This window comes from Oncorhynchus tshawytscha, linkage group LG30 (genome assembly GCF_018296145.1).
Source record: "Oncorhynchus tshawytscha isolate Ot180627B linkage group LG30, Otsh_v2.0, whole genome shotgun sequence".
Lineage (NCBI taxonomy): Eukaryota > Metazoa > Chordata > Actinopteri > Salmoniformes > Salmonidae > Oncorhynchus > Oncorhynchus tshawytscha.
The window spans coordinates 5,831,168-5,853,938 of record NC_056458.1 but is presented as its reverse complement, the minus strand read 5'-3'; the positions used below and the strand labels follow the sequence as shown (position 1 = coordinate 5,853,938).

General features: G+C 42.9%; 1 protein-coding gene across 2 annotated transcripts in view; it reads right to left on the bottom strand.

Moving 5' to 3' along the window:
* Positions 1-10,918, bottom strand: part of LOC121841362 (mucin-2-like) — a 49,721-nt gene extending 38,803 nt beyond the window's left edge. The window contains exons 1-3 of one of the 2 annotated variants that reach the window (XM_042309112.1): positions 10,392-10,918; positions 8,941-9,081; positions 7,723-8,176 (exon numbers count right to left, since the gene is read on the bottom strand). In XM_042309112.1, coding sequence (XP_042165046.1) covers positions 7,723-7,885 — 163 coding nt within the window. In that variant the 5' untranslated portion in view covers positions 7,886-8,176; positions 8,941-9,081; positions 10,392-10,918. Of the gene's footprint in view, positions 1-7,722; positions 8,177-8,313; positions 8,528-8,940; positions 9,082-10,391 lie in introns of those variants that run through there. The other variant, XM_042309113.1, reaches the window with a different exon arrangement.
* Positions 10,919-22,771: the final 11,853 nt, after the last annotated feature.

Genomic DNA, 22,771 nt, shown 5'->3' with positions numbered 1-22,771 from the left:
GTGTGTAACACCGCAGCGTGTATCGGGAGGTGTGTGTGTAACACCGCAGCGTGTATCGGGAGTGTGTGTGTGTGTGTGTAACACCGCAGCGTGTATCGGGAGTGTGTGTGTGTGTGTGTAACACCGCAGCGTGTATCGGGAGTGTGTGTGTGTGTGTGTGTAACACCGCAGCGTGTATCGGGGAGTGTGTGTGTGTGTGTAACACCGCAGCATGTATTGGGGAGTGTGTGTGTAACACCGCAGCGTGTATCGGGGAGTGTGTGTGTGTGTGTGTGTGTGTGTCTGTGTAACAGTGTGTGTGTGTGTGTAACACCGCAGCGTGTATCGGGGAGTGGGTGTGTGTGTGTAACACCGCAGCGTGTATCGGGAGTGTGTGTGTAACACCGCAGCGTGTATCGGGAGTGTGTGTGTAACACCGCAGCGTGTATCGGGAGTGTGTGTGTAACACCGCAGCGTGTATCGGGAAGTGTGTGTGTAACACCGCAGCGTGTATCGGGGGTGTGTGTGTAACACCGCAGCGTGTATCGGGGAGTGTGTGTGTGTAACACCGCAGCGTGTATCGGGAGTGTGTGTGTAACACCGCAGCGTGTATCGGGAGTGTGTGTGTAACACCGCAGCGTGTATCGTGGAGTGTGTGTGTAACACCGCAGCATGTATCTGGGAGTGTGTGTGTGTGTGTGTGTAACACCGCAGCGTGTATTGGGGGTGTGTGTGTGTGTGTGTGTGTAACACCGCAGCGTGTATCGGGAGTGTGTGTGTAACACCGCAGCATGTATCGGGAAGTGGGTGTGTGTGTGTGTGTGTAACACCGCAGCGTGTATCGGGAGTGTGTGTGTGTGTAACACCGCAGCGTGTATCGGGAGTGGGTGTGTGTGTAACACCGCAGTGTGTATCGGGAAGTGGGTGTGTGTGTGTAACACCGCAGTGTGTATCGGGGAGTGGGTGTGTGTGTGTAACACCGCAGCGTGTATCGGGGAGTGGGTGTGTGTGTGTAACACCGCAGCGTGTATCGGGAGTGTGTGTGTCACAACGCAGCGTGAATCGGGGAGTGTGTGTGTGTCTAACACCGCAGCGTGTATCGTGTGTGTGTGTGTGTAACACCGCAGCATGTATCGGGGAGTGTGTGTGTGTAACACCACAGCGTGTATCGGGGAGTTGTAGGAACAGCTGCCCTGGTCGTTAGCAGATAGAGAGGCCTATGTTCTCCCGCCCTCCCTGTCTGACATTCAGTCGGTTGATAATCAGTACATTGTGGTCAACTGCAGCCAAGAAAAGAGTTCCAGAATCAATGCACAACCTGACATGTGCTACAGTGACCTACAGCCAGCCATCACAGAGACTCGTTTTCATCCACTGTTACAAATCGCTCTCGACCAAACTTCCCAAGTAGAAGCTCTGGGGTTGTTGTCTTGTGATCTCAGATTCTCTCGGTGGAATGCCAAGGGAAAGTACATTGTGAACCAAGTCATTACGACACAGATCTCTCATACAGGGACTGGCTACCTACAGAAATAAAATGCAGACGGGCAAGATTCTGCAGTACACCAAACCAGTTTCAGGATTGAATTAGGGGCCTGCCTCTTTCTATTTGTAGCTATGCATGTAATGAGCCATCTGCACAATACAAGAAAACGTGATTCCCTCTCTAACATAGGGGTACAAAATATACTCTGTGAAACTGCCACTATTTCTGTCTATCGCGTGTTCCTATTTTAATCTGTTATCTGTTTTTCCGACACACGCACACACATTCCAGACATCAGCCTGCCTCTCCCTCGCACACACTAGTGCTTCACTGGGAACAAGATGATCTATAATCAGGGCATTGTACACACACACACACATACATACACACATACGAGGAAAAGCAGCCAGACCTATTCTGCTTGAGTGCATCAGATTCAGCATTACGCCTGTTTCAACTGTTTGTTGCGTGTGTGTCTAGTAGGTGGACAGCTTACGCTCAGATGGGCTGTGTTCACTGATAATGCCCCTTTAAAAAAACTATTGATTAGTGAACCAACAATTCAATCAATTAAGGGTGAGTCAGCTATAAGTATGTCACTTCCTCAAATGAGATCGCACCGTCACATCCTGATCTGGCAGTAGGCCTACTCTTTCAGACATAGTTGCTATTGGAAGTGACTGGAAAGGGCGGATGGGTACCTTCATTTGTGAAAAATGTATTGAACTTGATGCAGCTAAAAAAAGGATGACTACTCTTTATGAAGAAATTAAACAGTTGACCAGGCGCCTTGACCTGAATAAGGATTCTATGAGACTACTGGCATCTTTAAATGCTTCCTATCAAAACATCCAACAGGATCCTAATGGGACCTTCCCGAACTATGATACATTTCCGCCACTGCACCCCTCTACTAGCTAGAACCAGGAAATGGCAGCTCATCGTTTGACTCCAGGTGAGCGTAAATGGATGTGTGTCAGAACCAGAAAGAAGGAGAGGAATCATTCTCGGCGTGCCTGCCTTTTGCCCCCCACCTCTGGACTTAAGACTCTCAAATCGCTTTGAGCCCCTATACCAGCTGTATAGGGGGGGGGGGTTCCCTCCATGGCTGTGGATGTCCCTCCAGCTACTTCTCGCTGTCCTAGTCAATCAACCGCCTGGGCTGTTGTGGCCTGCATGCAGCCGACGTCTCAGCAGCCCTCTTCTCAGGTGAGTCCTGTGGCTCTGGCCTCGCAATCTGCCTCGAGACGTGGCAGAGGCCGCATCATTCCGGCTACTGTGATAGGGAGTTCAATGGTGATGCATATATCTGTACCTGGGGCAAAGACTTTGTGTTTTCCTGGGGTCAAAGTTCAGGATATCACCATGTTGCTTCCCAAGGCTGTGAGTAAGTCACTGGGGACTGATACTGTCATGGTTTATGTGGGGTCAAAGTTCAGGATTTCACCAGGTTGCTTCCCGAGGCTGTGTGTCAGTCAACAGGGGCTGATGCTGTCATGGTTCATGTGGGGTCAAATGACATTATTAAGGGCAGCTCAGAACAGAACTGATTAGGTCTCTACTTGACACCAACAAACACCCTACCCTCTCTAAATCATGGCATTGAACATTTCAGCAGACTGTTTGCCCTCCATAACTGGCTACGAGACTATTGCAGCTCTGTGGATGTAACATTTATTGACCATTTTGATACCTTCTGGAAACAAAGCTTGTTTTATAAGGAGGATGGGATCCACTTTCACAGCATTATAAGGCTGTGTTGAGACAATGACTTAAATTACCCAAGTTTAGCCCATTTAATCCCTGCCATTGTGTCACTGAGATATCTTCCAACTCCCCTAGGATAATGTACATTTTTCTGAAGCAGGATGACAATGTAAGTAACCTAATGTATGTCCATCTTACTTCCCTGGAAGCCTCTGCTGATCCTACAGCTATTGTATGCAGTAATCATATGCCTATGAACCAGAGTTATACTGTTAGCACTGCGGTGGTGTGCTCTAGTAGGAAGTCCCCTGTGTGCAGCTCACCCTGCACTAATAAATAACCTGAGCATTGCTACCTCTGCTAAGCTTCCCAGTAAAGCAATGAAAACAATCAAGCATCCCAGAAAAATGTTTAAAAAATAGCCCGCGATAACATATGTAGCTTAAGAAACAAGGTTCACAAAATCAATAATTTGCTAGTAACAGATGACATTCATATTCTGACAATCTCTGAAACTCACTTAGATAATACAGTGGTAGCAATACATGGTTATAAGATCTACAATTAAGACAGAAATGCCAAAGGTGGAGGTGTGGCTGTTTATATTCAGAACCACATTCCTGTAAAGCTTAGATAGGATCTCATGTTAAATACTGTTGAAGTAATATGACTACAGGTTCATCTGCCTCACCTAAAGCCTTGTGGGAACCTGCTATAGACCATCAAGTGCTAACAGTCAGTATCTGGATAATGTGTGTGAAATGCTTGATACTGTATGTGATATCAATAGAGAGGCACACTTTCTGGGAGATTTAAATATTGACTGGCTTTCATCAGGCTTCCCACTCAAAAGAAAGCTTCAAACTGTAACAAGTGCCTGCAACCTGGTTCCGGTTATCAATCTACCAGGGTAGTTACAAACAGTACAGGAATGAAATCATCAACATGTATTGATCATATATTTAATAATGCTGCAGACATTTGTTTGAAAGCAGTATCCAGATCCATCCAATGTAGTGATCACAATATAGTAGCCACAGCTAGGAAAACCAAAGTTCCAAAGGCTGAGACTAATATTAGGGATAAAAGTGTTGCAGTGATTGTATTGATTAAAAGTGTTGTCGTGATGTGAAGAATATTTGTTGGTCCGTGGTGTGTAATGACAAGCAACCAGACGCTGCACTTCACAAATTTATGAAATTGCTTATCGCAGTTACTAATAAGAACGCAGCCATTAAGAAAATGACTGTAAAAAATATTAAATCCCCATGGATTTATGAGGAATTGTAAAAAATGTTATGGTTGGATGGATGAGGCAAAAGAGATGTCAAATAGGTCTGGCTAATTGAGAAATCATGTGACTAAATTGAATTTAAAAAGAAGAAACTACTACACTATGAAACAAAGATAAATGACATAAAGATAGTAAATATCTTTGGAGCAACTTAAATGACATTTTGGGAAAAGACGAATTCCGCTCCATCATTTATTGAATCCGATGGCTCATTCATCACAAATCCCACTGATATTGCCAACTACTTGAATGATTTTTTAATTGGCAAGATTAGCAAACTTAGGCATGACATGCCAGCAACAAACGCTGACACTACACATCCAAGTATATCTGAGCAAATTATGAAAGACAAGCATTGTAATTTTTATTTCCATAAAGTAAGTATGGAAGAGACGAAAAAACGATTGTCTATCAACAATGACAAGACACCGGGGACTGACAACCTGGATGGAATATTACTGAGGCTAATAGCGTATGATATTGCCACTCCTATTTGCCATATCTTCAATTTAAGCCTACTAAAAAGTGTGCGCCCTCAGGCCTGGAGGGAAGCAAAAGTTATTCCCCTACCTAAGAACAGTAAAATGACCTTAACTGGCTCAAATAGCCGACCAATCCGCCTGTTATCAACCCTTAGTAAACTTTTGGAAAAAATTGTGTTTGACCAGATACAATGCTATTTTTCAGTAAACAAATTGACAACAGACTTTCAGCATGCTTATATGGATGGACATTCAACAAGCACAGCACTTACACACATGACTTGTAATTACCTGAGAGAAATTAATAATAAAAAGATTGTGGGGGCTGTTTTGCTAGACTTCAGTGCAGCTTTTGACATTATAGATCATAGTCTGTTACTGGAAAAATGTATGTGTTATGGCTTTACACTCCCTGCTATATTGTGGATAGAGTTACCTGTCTAACAGAACACAAACGGGATTCTTTATTGGAAGCCTCTCCAACAAAATCCAGGTAGAATCAGGAATTCCCCAAGGCAGCTGTCTAGGCCCCTTACTTTTTTCAATCTTTACTAACGACATGCCTCTGGCTTTGAGTAAAGCCAGTGTGTTCATGTATGCGGATGACTCAACACTATATACACGTCAGCTACCACAGCAACACTTAACAAAGAGCTGCAGTTAGCTTCAGAATGGGTGGCAAGGAATTAGTTAGTTCTTAATATTTGAACAACTAAAAGCATTGTATTTGGGACAAATCATTCACTAAACCCTGAACCTTAACTACATCTTGTAATGAAGAATGTGGAAATTAAGCAAGTTAAAGGAACTAAACTGCTTGGAGTAACCCTGGATTGTAAAATGGTCAAACCATATTGATACAATAGTAGCTAGGATGGGGAGAAGTCTGTCTGTAATTAAGCGCTGCATTCTTTTTTTTAAATTGTAAAAAAACATTTTTTGTTGACATTTTACATTTTTTCTCCCCAATTTCATGGTATCCAATTGTTAGTAGCTACTATCTTGGCTCATCGCTACAACTCCAGTATCGGCTCGGGAGAGACGAAGGTTGAAAGTCATGCGTCCTCCGATACACAACCCAACCAAGCCGCACTGCTTCTTAACACAGCGCGCATCCAACCAGGAAGCCAGCCGCACCAATGTGTCGGAGGAAACACCGTGCACCTGGCAACCTTGGTTAGCGTGCACTGCGCCCGGGCACACCACAGGAGTCGCTGGTGCGCGATGAGACAAGGATATCTCTACCGGCCAATCCCTCCCTAACCCGGACAACTCTATGCCAATTGTGCGTCGCCCCACGGACCTCCCGGTCGCGGCCGGTTACGACAGAGCCTGGGCGCGAACCCAGAGTCTCTGGTGGCACCCGGGAGGCCCCCAAGCACTGCATTAGTAACAGCACTATCAACAGGGCAGGTCCTACAGGCCCTAGTTTTGTCGCACCTGGACTACTGTTCAGTCGTGTGGTCAGGTGCCACAAAGAGGGACTTAGGAAAATTGCAATTGTCTCAGAACAGGGCAGCACAGCTGGCCCTTGGATATACACAGAGAGCTAACATTAATGATATGCATGTCAATCTCTCCTGGCTCAAAGTGGAGGAGAGAGTGACTTCATCACCACTTGTATTTATGAGAGGTATTGACATGTTAAATGCACCGAGCTGTCTGTCTAAACTACTGGCACACAGCTCAGACACCCATGCATACCCCACAAGACATACACCAGAGGTCTCTTCACAGTCCCCAAGTCCAAAACAGACTATGGGAGGCACACAATACTACATTGAGCCATGACTACATGGAACTCTATCACACATCAAGTAACTCATGCCAGCAGTAAAATTTGATTTAAAAAGCAGATAAAAATACGCTGTATGGAACAGCGGGGACTGTGAAGCATCACGAACATGGACACATGCATACAAACACACGATAACATACACACTATACACAAACATGTACACATGGATTTTGTTTTATAGATAAGTGGTATTAGAGTTGAGGCCTGGGGGCACACATGTTGTGAAATCTGTTATGGATGTATTGCAATGTTTTTCAAATGTATAACTGCCTTAATTTTGCTAGACCCCAGGAAGAATAGCTGCTGCGTTGGCAGCAGCTAATGGCAATCCATAATAAATACAAATACTAGAAACCTGAGTTGAAGACCTATTTCTCTCACCCCGGTGATGCTACATGAGGCCGAGCCACTTCCACATACCCTCCAGTGTTCCTATTGTGATGCTAAATGGTACCACTGGTGAGAAACTGCAGGTAGTGATTTAACAAAAGACAAGTAGTCTTTCCAGCCATTACCTACTCTCTTAGCCCTGCTGACACTCATAACATAAACAGGTAATGCCATCTCATTGAAACAAAGTGCGTAAGCTACTCGCAGGCAGACACAGACCCACATACAGGCCTGCCAACAACAGAAAAAAAATGACTGATACTGAATACATTGGCAGTAGCCTAAAGCACACCACAGGACGTTTCTCAGAGGTAAGCCACATGCTTGCAGCTCCCTATTAGTTCATTCACAGCAACAACAAAAACACACCAACATATCTGAGACTTGCCCGATGTGTCTGCCTTTAGAAAGACCAAATGGGTAGGTTTCAAAGAAACGTGTTTGTAGACTTATTTCATAAGCAGATAACGATACTTTTTTTTGCAACAACAAAAAAAGTTACACAGCCTCCAGTCACACAGAACCTGTATGTGAAGATGTAGCAGGAGAGGCAAGCGGAAGAGGTAGGGAGGAATGAAATGAGTACCTGTACTCGGCTTTGGTCTATGGTCTTCTTTCTCCTCGCGTTCCTTCCAACGCCGCACCTGCTCCTGTCTCATCTTCAGGAACAAGGTCTTCTTCTGGTCCTCGCTCAGGGCCTCCAGCACATCAGGATCGATGTACATGTCCTTTAGTATCTGCTGCAGCATGGTGGTGGCGGGATGGAGGTGGAGGGGTAAGGCGGTAAGGGCTGTTCCGGCAGGTTGCCCAGTCTAGCAGGGTGTGGATGGGTACTGTCCGGACTCCTTGGGTCGACAGTTTCCTGAAGACGTGTTGGCTTCTAAACAAGCTTCATGAGGAGAAGGAGAAGATTGAGGCTCCTCTGTCACATACACAAGCTGTAGACAGCTTCCTCTGACGTCCTCTGCACTGACACTCCCTCCACACACACACACGTCAGTCGTCCTCAGTCCTCATCAGGCAGCCATGGCTGGGTGAATCTGCATCAGGGAAAATTACACATCACAACCTCTGTCAGCACTGTAGATGACTGGCACTCCCTGCTGTATGCTAATCATGCTGCTGTTAAGTGCTCCTAGCCACTTGTCCTTCCTTGTCTTTTGATTTATTTTCTTACTTTTTCCCCTTTGCCTCTTCTCCTCTTAAGATGCAACTGCTCATTGCCTTCTTTTTCAATGCATAGTAAATCACAGCGATCTCCTTTCCCTTCTTCAGACGAATGATAGAGTTCAAACCCTGGCTTCCTCACCCAAGCCATGGGCAGGGCTCTGAGAGCGACTGTCTGGCCCTGGATGGGAGGAGATTCCAAAGGAATGGGGCATTTTTTTCTGCCGTCAGTAACCCCCCCCACCCCCCCTTTCCAACCGCCCTTCTTTTTTGTCTTCTTCTTCCAAACTCCCATGAGATGGCTGCTCCATTTTAACACGGTCGTTGTTGGGCTGTAACCAAAATGCAGGGTCACATCCCAGGACAGCGTGAGTAGAACGCTACTCTAGCAGAGGGGCTGAAAGGACTTCACTAGGCATGGTGGTCATATTAACAATGGAAACAGCACAATCAACATTTGCAGGGAGACAAAGGTAGACTGAGAACTGTCACTGCTGGGAAACAGATTGGTTTAAACTCAACACTTGGTGGTGGGGGGAAAAAAATACAAAAAGAAGAGAAGCGAGTGAGTCAGTGATAGAGAATTCGGCAGAACGTGTGCGAGAAAGGATGTGTTGTTTAAGGAGGATGTACTCACAGTGGGGGTGCAGACGCTCCACGGCAGAGTAACTACTCGGGAGAGTGAGTGTGCTTGTGTGTCCTCCTCCTTGCCTTTGTGTAGGACTGAGCTGATGACATCACAGCATTCCATGAACTGTCTCTCACTCTATCTCCCGCTCTGTAAGACACACGCAATAATTATCTTGGTGGTGGTGGTAGGGGGGGGAGTCAGGAAACAGAGCTCAGACAAGCTAGCTGGAAAAGAAGTAACAGCATCCTGTTGAACAGAAATAGAGAGATCAAAACCAGCTGCTGTTAGAAAACCATGTTTCTATTGCCTGGATTGTGCAATTTGATTGCTTATTCAAAAATATTTTTTATTTATTTTTCTAACAATCCAATTGCACATTTTGCTTTTACTTGTCACATTTCTCCTCTGCAAACTATCTCCTCTTTTCTTATTTTTCAAAAGCTCTAGCACTCCACCTCCCCTGAATACATAGCTCCTCCCCCCATAAAAGTCTAGTCCTCTTCAGACCATATTTGTCCCCTTAATCCCATATAATCCCTCTATCGCTTTCTCAAAAACCAAACTAACCAACGAAACACTAACATATAGAAAAAGATAAATCGACAGTTTTCTTCAGAGATGCCAATATCAAGCTTACACAATTGCCCCACTTCCGAGTTTCAAATTCAAGTGAATAGCACTCTCTGGTGGTCAAACACTTTGACCTGTAAATGAAGGTGTTTTTTTCTCCCAAAAATGTCTTTATCCATAACTGCAATTTGTCTCATTTAGTCTCATCAGATCAGTAAAATTATATGGATAGGTTTAAGCCACAAAAAAAAATCGATTTCGAAAACAATGATGATACCATTTAAATACAAACAACGGGCAATTGTCCAGTAGGCTACAGCCAGTCTACTATAAACCACTCCTGTACCTGCGTTGATGTAAAGAGCTGCTGTTTCCCATATACTGAAGTCATTGTTCGCGTTACCCTGCTCAGACGTTGCATGCATCAACCAATGGTTGCGTGCCGCGTCATCGACTGAAACTAGATTCACTACATACTCGTCTTGACGAGAAGGGGAAAAAATTAGTACATGTGTAGTTAAGATGGAATGTCGCCTTGTAAAAGTCCAAAAGCATGTCACAGGCACTCTTAATATTTGCCCCGAAAACCGGACCATCTGGTTGTTGGAGACTTGGCAGAGGCTATCGACCGACAGATTGCTATAATGTGTGGTTAGCTGATACGTAAAATACCTATCAGGCGTAATGAAATCTGGCAGACATCAGCAAGGAACGTGCCCAGTGTCTTTCTGGATGCATCACTCCTCAAGGTCCATCACAGCACAACACAACATATTGCTTTAACCAATTGCACCATCTGCTGGTTGGAGCCTATTTGAAAAGACTACAAAGGACGATGTTTTTTTTAAACAGTTAAGAATAAATTGTTACTTATAATAACGACCTACCGGGGAACAGTGGGTTGGTTAGCTGCCTTGTTCAGGGGCAGAACAAGGAATCTTGTAAACTCTGGGATTCGACCCGGCAACCTTCCGGTTTACTGGCCCGACGCTCTAACCACTGCGCTACCTGCCGCCCCAAAATAGCACTTCAAAAATCAGATTACGAATGGTTTAAAATTACATGTTTTCAGGAGCCGGTTTAATGCCGCCATCTTCTCTCACTCCCAAAGGTTTTCAGGTGTAGCATCCTCCTCATCAAAGTAATTTCTGCATTGTTCAAGACAACTGAGAACTTGGAAATCTCCGACATTTGATTTCAATATGTTCACGACAACTGCGAACTCTGGTAAAAAGAAGCACTGAGTGGGGGAAAAAAAGTTTTGAATGGTCATCCAACTCGGTATTCCAAGTCGGAAACTAGGGGATCAACCTGTGTCACGTTCACATCTTGTCATTGTGATCGGAGGAAATACTTGTTTACTTAAGAGGAACGACTTGGAGCGGTCATGTGCTTGGAAGGAACGCAAGAACCATTCTCACTATTGACAGACGAATCCGCGGCCATTTTCATTGGTGTGTGTGACGTCAGAGTTCAGCGTGTGGGAAAGATTGGAGTCTTGACACTGGTGTAGCAAAAAACCCTGCAGTCCCCTAAATGCAGTGGTGTAAAGTACTTAAGTAAAACAACTTGAAAGTACTACTTAATGTGTTTTTTTGGTGTATCTATACTTTAATTTACCATTTATATTTTTACAACTTTTACTTTACTACATTCCTAAAGAAAACTATGTACTTTTTACGCCATACATTTTCCCTGACACCCAAAAGTACTTGTTACATTTGGAATGTTTAGCAAGAAAAAATAGTCTAATTCACACATTTATCGAGAGAACATCCCAGGTCATCCCTACTGCCTCTGATCTGGCAGACTCGCTAACCACATGCTTCGTTTATAAATGATGTCTGAGAGTTGGAGCGTGCCCCTGGCTATGAGTTTGGAATTTGAAATTATTTATACTTTTCCTTTTGATATGTAAGTATATTTTAGCAATTACATTTACTTTTGATACGTAAGTATATTTAAAACCAAGTACTGGACTTTTACTCAAGTTGGATTTTACTGGGTGACTTTTGCTTTTACTTGAGTCATTTTCTATTAAGGTATCGTTAGTTTTAGTTTTACTCAAGTATGACATTTGGGTACTTTTTTCACCACGGCCATAATGCAGGCGCCTGTCATCTCACACCTAGCCTACGTCAAAAACATTTTTAATGTTGACAGTAACCTTCCTTTTTCATTTCCACGTGTAGCAAGCGAAGTGTTTGTTGTCCAATCTACACGGTAGTAGATGAGTCAGACAGACAATATTTCTCAGAGGGGCCGGCGGCAGCCCTCTTCAGCTTCCTCACCTAATTGGCTATCACGTTCAAAAAAGTTAGGTGAATCAGGTCGGACTGGGATGGAGAGTGAGTGTGTTGTTCAAAATGGATAAACAAAGCTACCACCTCCTTCGACTAACGAAACACCATGGCAGGTGGAAACGAGTAGGCCTACTTATGTAGAAACTAGTACTAGCAGCCTCCCAGTCCCGACAGAGACCTCACTGCCCGGGCCCCGTAATGACAGTGGCTTTGCTCCTCTTCCTCCCCTCGAGAATAGTGACAGAGATCGAATCCCCTTCTGTGAACACTGGTAAGTCTACGAGTGATGAGACGGATAGCCGACAGCGTGGAGTCCAAGTTCAAATGTGTCATATAAATAGTCTACCAGCTAAATACTGGATATAGCTATAGATAGGCTAGACTGCATTGTCTGTAAAATGAAACAATCAGTTGTGTTGATTGTGGACTGATTATAGTATTTGACATCAAGGCTGGTTTTACACCACACATACTTTCTATCCAAGCTGCGATAGAGCGCGAGGACCGCCAAGGTAGGCTATAGGCTTAAATATATATAAATATTAGTTACTGATTAGTATGCTGTTGCATGGAAAATTCATTTTACAATGTGCAATTTTAAATGTCCCACTTTAATTACCGAACAAGTTAATACATTATTACCGCCAGACAGCATTAGAAATAGCAGCTTTGCGAAATCATAGGCCTATAGCTTCTTGAAACATACATGTTAGGCTTATGAGAAAATGACGAGCAAACAAAAAATGAACATGTATCCATTGAAGCAAAGATGTAGGCTACTACATGCACTAGCACCACATAATCTGATAGCCCATCGATAGGCAGCCGTGTAAAATTGCAATTTCAGAACCATGGACAGGGATCGGTAGCCAATACCCTGTGAGTGGCTAACGGATTATATTTTAGAAGGATTTTGCGGGAGTACAGATAAACCGCGCCACATCAGTGGGACCAGAGATTATAACCAAGTTTCATAGTTGGAATTCAGGGGCGTTCAAGTGCATTTTTACCAATAGGACGGTCGTATTTAGGATTTCCCGACATGACGTGAATTGCGGCAGTAGAGCTCTAAACTTCTCCGACCTTGAATTTAATTTTACCTTTATTTAACTAGGCAAGTCAGTTAAGAACAAATTGTTATTTTCAATGACGGCCTAGGAACAGTGAGTTAACTGCCTGTTCAGGGGCAGAACGACAGATCAAAATCAAATCAAATGTATTTATATAGCCCTTCGTACATCAGCTGATATCTCAAAGTGCTGTACAGAAACCCAGCCTAAAACCCCAAACAGCAAGCAATGCAGGTGTAGAAGCATGGTGGCTAGGAAAAACTCCCTAGAAAGGCCAAAACCTAGGAAGAAACCTAGAGAGGAACCAGGCTATGTGGGGTGGCCAGTCCTCTTCTGGCTGTGCCGGGTGGAGATTATAACAGAACATGGCCAAGATGTTCAAATGTTCATAAATGACCAGCATGGTCGTATAATAATAAGGCAGAACAGCTGAAACTGGAGCAGCAGCATGGTCAGATGGACTGGGGATAGCAAGGAGTCATCATGTCAGGTAGTCCTGGGGCATGGTCCTAGGGCTCAGGTCCTCTGAGAGAGAGAAAGAAAGAGAGCATATGTGGGGTGGCCAGTCCTCTTCTGGCTGTGCCGGGTGGAGATTATAACAGAACATGGCCAAGATGTTCAAATGTTCATAAATGACCAGCATGGTCGTATAATAATAAGGCAGAACAGCTGAAACTGGAGCAGCAGCATGGTCAGATGGACTGGGGATAGCAAGGAGTCATCATGTCAGGTAGTCCTGGGGCATGGTCCTAGGGCTCAGGTCCTCTGAGAGAGAGAAAGAAAGAGAGCATATGTGGGGTGGCCAGTCCTCTTCTGGCTGTGCCGGGTGGAGATTATAACAGAACATGGCCAAGATGTTCAAATGTTCATAAATGACCAGCATGTTCAAATAAGATACAGATTTGTATGTTGTCAGCTCAGGGGTTTGATCTTGCAGCCTTCCGGTTACTAGTCCAATGCTCTAACCACTAGGCTACCCTGCCGCCCTGAGTATCACTGACGTCACGATTTGACCTCGTTGTTTTTCTGGTTCCCAGTTGTCTTGAAAGCACAATTTGTCCCCTGTTTGCGCATTGGCAGCAGTGTCTGGTCTATGAGATTATTAGCAAGCAATCAATCACATTTCTTAGGACCTTCACAAAGATAGTATAACTTCTATAGACCTTATATTTTGAAAGGAAAGCCTCTTTAAAAAGGAGTGCAGAGGTCATTATATTGGGCAACTAAAAAGTTTATGGTTATCTAATTGACTATGGTGCGCCAAATTTCAAAACTCAGCCGACCACGTTTGGAGTGAGTCGGATTAATCAGGCTGTAATGCACAATTAATCGTGTAAATGTTCCTTATATGCCAGAATGTCTAATAAAATTACATTTAAACTTACTGTACTGGTTGTCTGTGAGGTTTGTTCTTCAGCTCCTCGAAATTTGAGACATTTAATCCTAGTAAAAATCCCCTGTTTTAGGTGAGTTAGGATCACCACTTTATTTTAAGAATGTGAAATGTCAGAATAATAGTAGAGAGAACTTATTTCAGGTTTTATTTATTTCATCACATTCCCAGTGGGTCAGAAGTATACATACACTCAATTAGTATTTAGTAGCATTGCCTTTCAATTGTTTAACTTGGCTCAAATGTTTCGGGTAGCTTTCCGCAAGCTTCCCACAATAAGTTGGGTGACTTGTGGCCCATTCCTCCTGACAGAGCTGGTGTAACTGAGTCAGGTTTGTAGGCCTCCTTGCTCGCACACGCTTATTCAGTTCTGCCCACAAATGTTTTATAAGATTTAGGACAGGGCTTTGTGATGGCCACTCCAATACCTTGCCTTTGTTGTCTTTAAGCCATTTTGCCACAACTTTGGAAGTATGCTTGGGGTCATTGTCCATTTGGAAGACCTATTTATAACCAAGCTTTAACTTCCTGACTGATGTCGTGAGATGTTGCTTCAATATATCCACATCATTTCCCTCCCTCATTATGCCATCTATTTTGTGAAGTGCACCAGTCCCTCCTGCAGCAAATCACCCCCACAACATGATGCTGCCACCCCCGTGCTTCACGGTTGGGATGGTGTTCTTCAGCTTGCAAGCCTGCCCCTTTTTCCTACAAACATAACGATGGTCATTATGGCCAAACAGTTCTATTTTGTTTCATCAGACCAGAGGGCATTTCTCCAAAAAGTACAATCTTTGTCCCCATGTGCAGTTGCAAACCGTATTCTGGCTTTTTTATGGCGGTTTTGGAGCAGTGGCTTCTTCCTTGCTGAGCGGCCTTTAAGGTTATGTCGATATAGGACTCGTTTCACTGTGGATATAGATACTTTTGTACCTGTTTCCTACAGCATCTTCACAAGGTCTTTTGCTGTTGTTCTGGGATAGATTTGGACTTTTCGCACCAAAGAACGTTCATATCTAGGAAACAGAACCGCTCCTTCCTGAGCGGTATGACAGCTGCGTGGTCCCATGGTGTTTATACTTGCGTACAATTGTTTGTACAGATGAACTTGGCACCTTCAGACATTTGGAAATTGCTCCAAAGGAATAACCAGACTTGTGGAGGTCTACAATTTTGTTTCTGAGGTCTTGGTTGATTTCTTTTGATTTTCCCATGATGTCAAGCAAAGAGGCACTGAGTTTGAAGGTAGGCCTTGAAATACATCCACATGTACACCTCCAATTGACTCGAATTATGTCAATTAGTCTATCAGAAGCTTCTAAAGCCATGACATCATTTTCAGGAATATTCCAAGCTGTTTAGAGGCACAGTCAACTTGGTGCATGTAAACACCGGAATTGTGATACAGTGAATTATAAGTAAAAAAATTATCTGTTAGTAAACAATTGTTGGAAAAATTACTTGTGTCATGCACAAAGTAGATGTCCTAACTGACTTGCCAAAACTATAGTTTGTTAACAAGAAATTTGTGGAGTGGTTGAAAAACAAGTTTTAATGACTCCAACCTAAGTGTATGTAAACTTCCGACTTCAACTGTGTATGGTTCGGTTACAGGCACCAAGGTAAAGTTTAGTTTTATATTGGATATATTGGGGTTCTCTTGTCAATAGCTATTTAACCAAGCATTCCATGACAATGAAAATTGTAGATTCTGGATGAGAGGAGGATGGCGAACAGTCGACACCTTTTTTGTGTGAATTTTAGATTTTTTTTTGAAAATTGAAATCTGAATAAAAAAATGAATAAGTGACAAACTCTCCATCCTCCGCTGATTCCCTAGACCCATAATGGATTAAAGGAGCATTACGCTCAGGATCCCTCATCCTTGACCCACCCTCCTCTACTCACCGCCTCAGCATACGAAACCTTCTCTCTGACTCTGGCCAACTCAAAATGCGTCTCTTACACCGGACACTTCCGATTCCTATCAACATGGGCACCCCTACAGTTGAGACACACACACACACACACACACACACACACACACACACACACACACACACACTCCTCTGTCCCATGCACACTTCCCAAATCTTGGAATCTCCCTGTTACACACTGCTGCAACATGGCCATAAACATGGCACCTGTAACACCTATCTGCACACTCCATGCTACCAAAGAGATCACTCCTTTCAATGGCGCCCTGTTCCGAAGAGCAAAGCAAGAAACAGATCTTGAGCCAAGTCGCGTGACAGAGAGCGCCCGATCCCTCTGGTCAGAGGAAACACAAACAAATATCACAAGGCCACTACGAGTTACCCTCACTGATTCAACTGCACCCAACTCCTTACTCACCGTCCTCGTACAAATCGTCCTCGTTCACTTCCATTTCCCTTCCAGAAGTCAGTCTGGCGTACTTCTTACTCTTTTCTACAGTTTTCTTCGACACCCCATCTCCCTTTATATCTCAATTGTCCTCAATTTTGAACTCTTCTTTCCTCACTCTCTTCGACACCTTTTTATTTTTCCTATTCCATTTCCATATTTCCTATTTTTCCTATTCCATTTCCATATTTCCTATTTTTCCTATTCCATTCCACACGTTCGAAACAGAAGTTCCTGTCGTTCCCACTTGTTTCTGTAGCCTTTTCCCAGTCGCGCAACACTGACCTGAAGCCATTTCGTCTATCTCATTTCGTCTATCAACCATCACCTTCTCTGATTAATTTTACTATACGTATTTTTACATTATGGTGCCAGTGCCAAGGATAATGACGACGAAACTGTTTACAGAGATGTGCGTGGTTATCAAAACGTCACGCCAGTGTAAGCCTACACGAAACACAGCGCTTATTTTAAGTGTTTAAAAAAAATCCTCTATAGGAAAAACGCATAGTGGAAAAATGCTTGGAACCATTTCCTTGTTTGACCGCTAGGTTCTATGAATTTTATGAGTCATACTGTGGCCTTCTATAAGATAGCCCTATGGGGTATAGTTAGGATCATCAGTAAATTACACAATGTACAGTGCATTCGGAAAGTATTCAGACCCCTTGAGTTTTTCCACATTTTGTTACATTACAGCCTTATTCTAAAATTGATGAAGCACATTTTCCCCTCATCAATCTATGCACAATACCTCATAATTACAGAGCAAAAAAACAGAAATACCTTATTTACGTACGTTTTCAGAACCTTTGCTGTGAGACTCGAAACTGAGCTCAGGTGCATCTTTTTTCCATTGATCATCCTTGAGATGCTTCTTCAACTTGATTGGAGTCCACCATTGGTAAATTCAATTGATTGGACATGATTTGTAAAGGCACACACCTGTCTATGTAAGGTCCCACAGTTGACAGTATATGGTCAGAGCAAAAACCAAGCCATGAGGTTGAAGGAATTGTCCATAGAGCTCCGAGACAGGATTGTGTCGAGGCACAGATCTGGGGAAGGGTACCAAAACATTTCGGCAGCATTGAAGGTCCTCAAGAACACAGTGGCCTCCATGATTCTTAAATGGAAGAAGTTTGGAACCACCAAGACTCTTCCAAGAGCTGGCTGCCCGGCCAACCTGAGCGATCGGGGGAGAAGGGTCGTGTTCAGGGAGGTTACCAAGAAGCCGATGGTCACTCTGATAGAGCTCTAGAGTTCCTATCTGGAGATGGGAGAACCTTCCAGAAGGACAACCATCTCTGCAGCACTCCACCAATCAGGCCTTTATGATAGTGGCCAGACGGAAGCCACTCTTCAGTAAAAGGCACATGACAGGCCTCTTGAAGATGCATGGTGGTGGCAGCATCGTGCTGTGGGAATGTTTTTCAGCGGCAGGGACTGAGGGACTAGTCAGGATTGGCAGATGAACGGAGCAAAGTAGAGAGATCTTTGATGAAAACCTGCTCCAGAGCTCTCAAGACTGGTGTGAAGGTTCACCTTCCAATAAGACAACGAACATACGCGCACAGCCAAGACAACGTAGAAGTGGTTTCGGGACAAGTCTCAATGTCCTTGAGTGGCCCAGCCAGAGCCCGGACTTGAACCCGATCTGACATCTCTGGAGAGACCTGAAAATAGCTGTGCAGCAATGCTACTCATCCAACCTGACAGAGCTTGAGAGGATTTGCAGAAAATAATGGGAAAATCTCCCCAAATACATGTGTGCCAAGCTTGTAGCATACCCAAGAAGACTTGAGGCTGTAATCGCTGCCAAAGATCCTTCAACAAAGTACTGAGTAAAGGGTCTGAAGACTTATGTAAATGTGATTTTTCAGTTTTTTTATATTGAATGATTTTGCAAACATTTCTAAACCTGTTGTTGCTTTGTCGTTATGGGGAAATGTGTGTAGATTGATGAGGGGGGAAAACAATTCAATTAGTTTTTAAAATAAGGCTCTAATACAATGTGGAAAAAGTTAAGGGGCCTGAATACTTTCCGAATGCACTGTACATGGGACGATATTTTAAATGGTTAATAGCTCCAAATTTGTATGACTTAACCTCAAACCCACTATAAACTATAGAAATCCATATACAAATATTAATAACTGTTTAATCAGACAACTAACTGAAAATACTGTCCCATTTACATTATATATAGCCCCAGGGATATGCTATCCAACGTCAAACCAATTTTGCCACAGTCGCACACCAGCAGGCTGGAGCTAATTGGCAAAAGAGGTTGGTTAGCACTAGCTAGCCTAGGAGACTTAGAGACACAAGATCTGATTAGACTGATTATAAGTGATCTAGAAGGGTAGTGACTGTAACTCTGCACTCTTTTGGCAGAGTGAATGTACAAAATTCTTGCCACGTGTGAACACACAAACAGCCACATTAAAATGTTTGTCAAAAACCTATTGAAAAAGTGGCAATTGGCAAGACTATTATTGACAAAGGAGACCCAGAAAAAACTAACTAACTGAAAAACATTTTTCATTTCAGTTGGCTAAAATGAGAAGAGATTATGGACAAGAGTTTTTGGAGAGAATGAGAACTTTTCAATGATAAGCACAATTATACTGAAGAAAATATTAATGCAACATATAAAGTGTTGGTCCCATGTTTGATGAGCTCAAATAAAATATCCCAGAAATGTTCCATATGCACGAAAAGCTCTTTAAAATGTTATGCACACATTTGTTTGCATCCCTTTACATTTCTCCTTTGCCAAGATAATCCATCCACCTGACAGATGTGGCATATCAAGAAGCTGATTAAGCAGCATGATCATTACACAGGTGCACCTTGTGCTGGGGACACTAAAAGGCCACTCTAAAATGTGCAGCTTTGTCACACAACACAATGCCACAGATGTCTCAAGTTTAGAGGGAGAGTGCTGCAGGAATGTCCTCCAGAGCCATTGCCAGAGAATTGAATGTTCATTTCTCTACTAGAAGCCTCTTCCAAAGTCGTTTTAGAGAATTTGGCAGTACATCCAACTGGCCTCACAACCTCAGACCATGTGTATGGCGTTGTGTAGGCGAGCAGTTTGCTGATGTCAATGTTGTGAACAGAATGCCCCTTAGTGGCGGTCGGGTTATGGTATGGGCAGGCATAAGCTATGGACAACGAACACAATTGCATTTTATCTATGGCAATTTGAATGCACAAATACACCGTGATGAGGTCCTGAGGCCCATTGTGAGGCCTATTTTGCATATCTGTATTCCTAGTCATGTGAAATCCATAGATTAGGGCCTAATTTATTTATTTCAATTGACTGATTTCCTCATGAATTGTTACTCAGTAAAATCAATTAAATTGTTGCATGTTTTTGTTCAATATATTATACAAATTGTAATTCGTAACACGTCAGACGAAATGGGTGATGAATATCCACAAATTAATACATACCATATGAAACGTAACATATCATAGTAAATGGATTTCTGTGCAGGTTGAGACCAGGTTGGTTAGATACACTTTTCATAGCCAGGTTCTGTAGCCAAAGTAGTATTCTCCCTCTTTTCCTCCGAGACAACTACTGGGCAAAAACTGGTTGAATCAGCTTTGTTTCCACATCATTTCAACCCCCAAAATACATATGTTTACGTTGAATCAACGTGGAGTACTGATTGGATTAGCAAACGTCATCCATTTAAGGGAATAGTTTAAGGGAATTGTGTCATTTTTTTCCACCCAACTTTTAACCTATATTCAATGACATGGTGACATTTTTGTTGATTTCTCGTTGAATTCACGTTAGTTGACAACTCAACCAAATGTAAATCAAAACTAGATGTTGAACTGATGTCTGTGCCCAGTGGTTAGCCATTACTGTTCAAAAGATATGACCCACAATACCGGCGCTATACGTTTTTTTCTTTCTATCGTGCATTAGAGGGCCACATTTTACATACATAAAGTATATCGCTGGCCATTCTAACTTGCGGTCAGTTTGTTAAGGCTACACCTTGTTCAGTCATGTTACCTCATTAGCTAGCTATAGTTAATAATCTGGGGCGCGTTCAGCAGGAAGCAACGTTGTGGAACGTCCAGATAGAAATGTGCTGTGTAGAACAAACATACCTCTGCCATTTTAAATAAGGAATAATGTTGGCTCTATTCATGGCTTTCTATCTGCAACGTTCGAGAACGTTTTGCAACTGAACGTGGCTACGCCAACATTAACAGTAGTCTATATGCAAACATTTGGTGGCATAAAAAGGAAAACAAACTATTTATTGATTAAATCCCTCGTGCTACAACACCATATCTGACTGGGTAAATAACATTATTTTGAGTTAATTGACTCACACAGGACTCGAGCACTGGGGCTCGGACTTCAGCCAGAGGGACTCGTTACTCGAACATTGGACTTGGACTTTGACTCAAGCGCAGGGGACTTGGGACTCGATTCGGACTCGAGGTACAGAGATTCGACTACATCACTGGGCGAAACAGTCATTGACGTTTTCATGTGAATATTCTAAAATCAGCATAAAGACAATATATGCATTTTCCCACCAGTGGTGTTTCCACCAAACGGACTTGTTACAGATCAAAGGCAGTGCGTGATGACATGATGCACACAAAATGTACTTTTCCGTTTTCATGTACCAAATGCAAATCTAAAGTTCAATGTGTTTCCATCCCATTTTCAACACTACTGATAGTTTTGTCACAAAAACTGTTGTGTTAAATAGCAAATGTGCCCATTCTGGTTTTGGCACCTGCGCTCTAGCCAACACCATATACAGTGCGGGTAGGCTGTGAGGGTAAGATAGTCTACATGATAATATTTGCATTTGTCAAACAGCAGTCAAGCATCAATCATCATGTCACCAGAATAAGATATTCGATATTTATTTGAAAAGGAACATCGAGCTTACCTCTTTGCACTTTCTCCACCCTGTGAAGTCCATCATAACTTGTCATCTGTAGCCTAATAAACTGCATGGTTTCCCGAGTAACAGTGTGAGGACCACACCATATCATGTTTGACTCCAAGTTTACTTCCATATGATGGTTATTATATCAATATTTGCGCATAAATGCGTTTCCACCGCCATTTCTCGCATAATTAATTTTACCAACACAAGATTCAGCCATGTCGAATGTACAAATGATCTGTTGGCATTTATAAAATTGTACCGAGACTTCCTGTTTCCATCACAGCTGTCAATATTTTTTTTAATATATGTCATGTCTCTCTCTCTTCTCTCTCTCAATTCAAGGGGCTTTATTGGCATGGGAAACATGTGTTAACATTGCCAAAGCAAGTGAGGTAGATAATATACATGGCCAGATAATCCTGGCCATGTTTCAATCCAACATTTTTATGTGAGTAAAGTACATATATATATTTTTTTATTCACTTCATGCCTGATGGAAAACAGCAAATTTGTCATTAAACTTTCCAAATGTCGACAAAACAAAACAGCTAGACATGGTGGGATCTTTTTTGTGATGGTAAAACTAATTATGCGACACATTTGGAAGCACTTTTGCACAAATATCGATATAATAACCATCATATCGAAGTTAACTTGGAGTCACGCGATGACGTGTTGTGTGGTCCTCCCGCTACGACTCGGGAAAGCATGCGGTTTATTAGGCAGATGAACAGGGCGGTGAAAGTGCAAGCAACTTGATGAGTTTGATGCACCTTTCCAATAAATATCGAAGGTATTATTCTGGTGACATGATGATTGATGCTTGGTTGCCGTTTGACAAATTCAATTAATCTAGCTGTTTTGTCCATATTAATCTCGTTATGTAAACTATTACCTCACTGTATCTGAAGTTTTTGCCTAAAGCGCACGTGCCAATACCAGAGTGGACCCATTTGCTATATAACGCAATTTTTTTGTTGTTGACAAAACCATCAGTAGAGTTGAGAATCCGATGGAAACCCATTTAACTTCTATTTTGTATTCAATACATGGGAACTCAACTGCAAAAGTTATTTTTTATGTGCACTACGTCATCACGCACAGACTTATCCTCAACAAGTCAATTTGATGGAAACACATCTCTGGTAGGAAAATACTGATATTTTA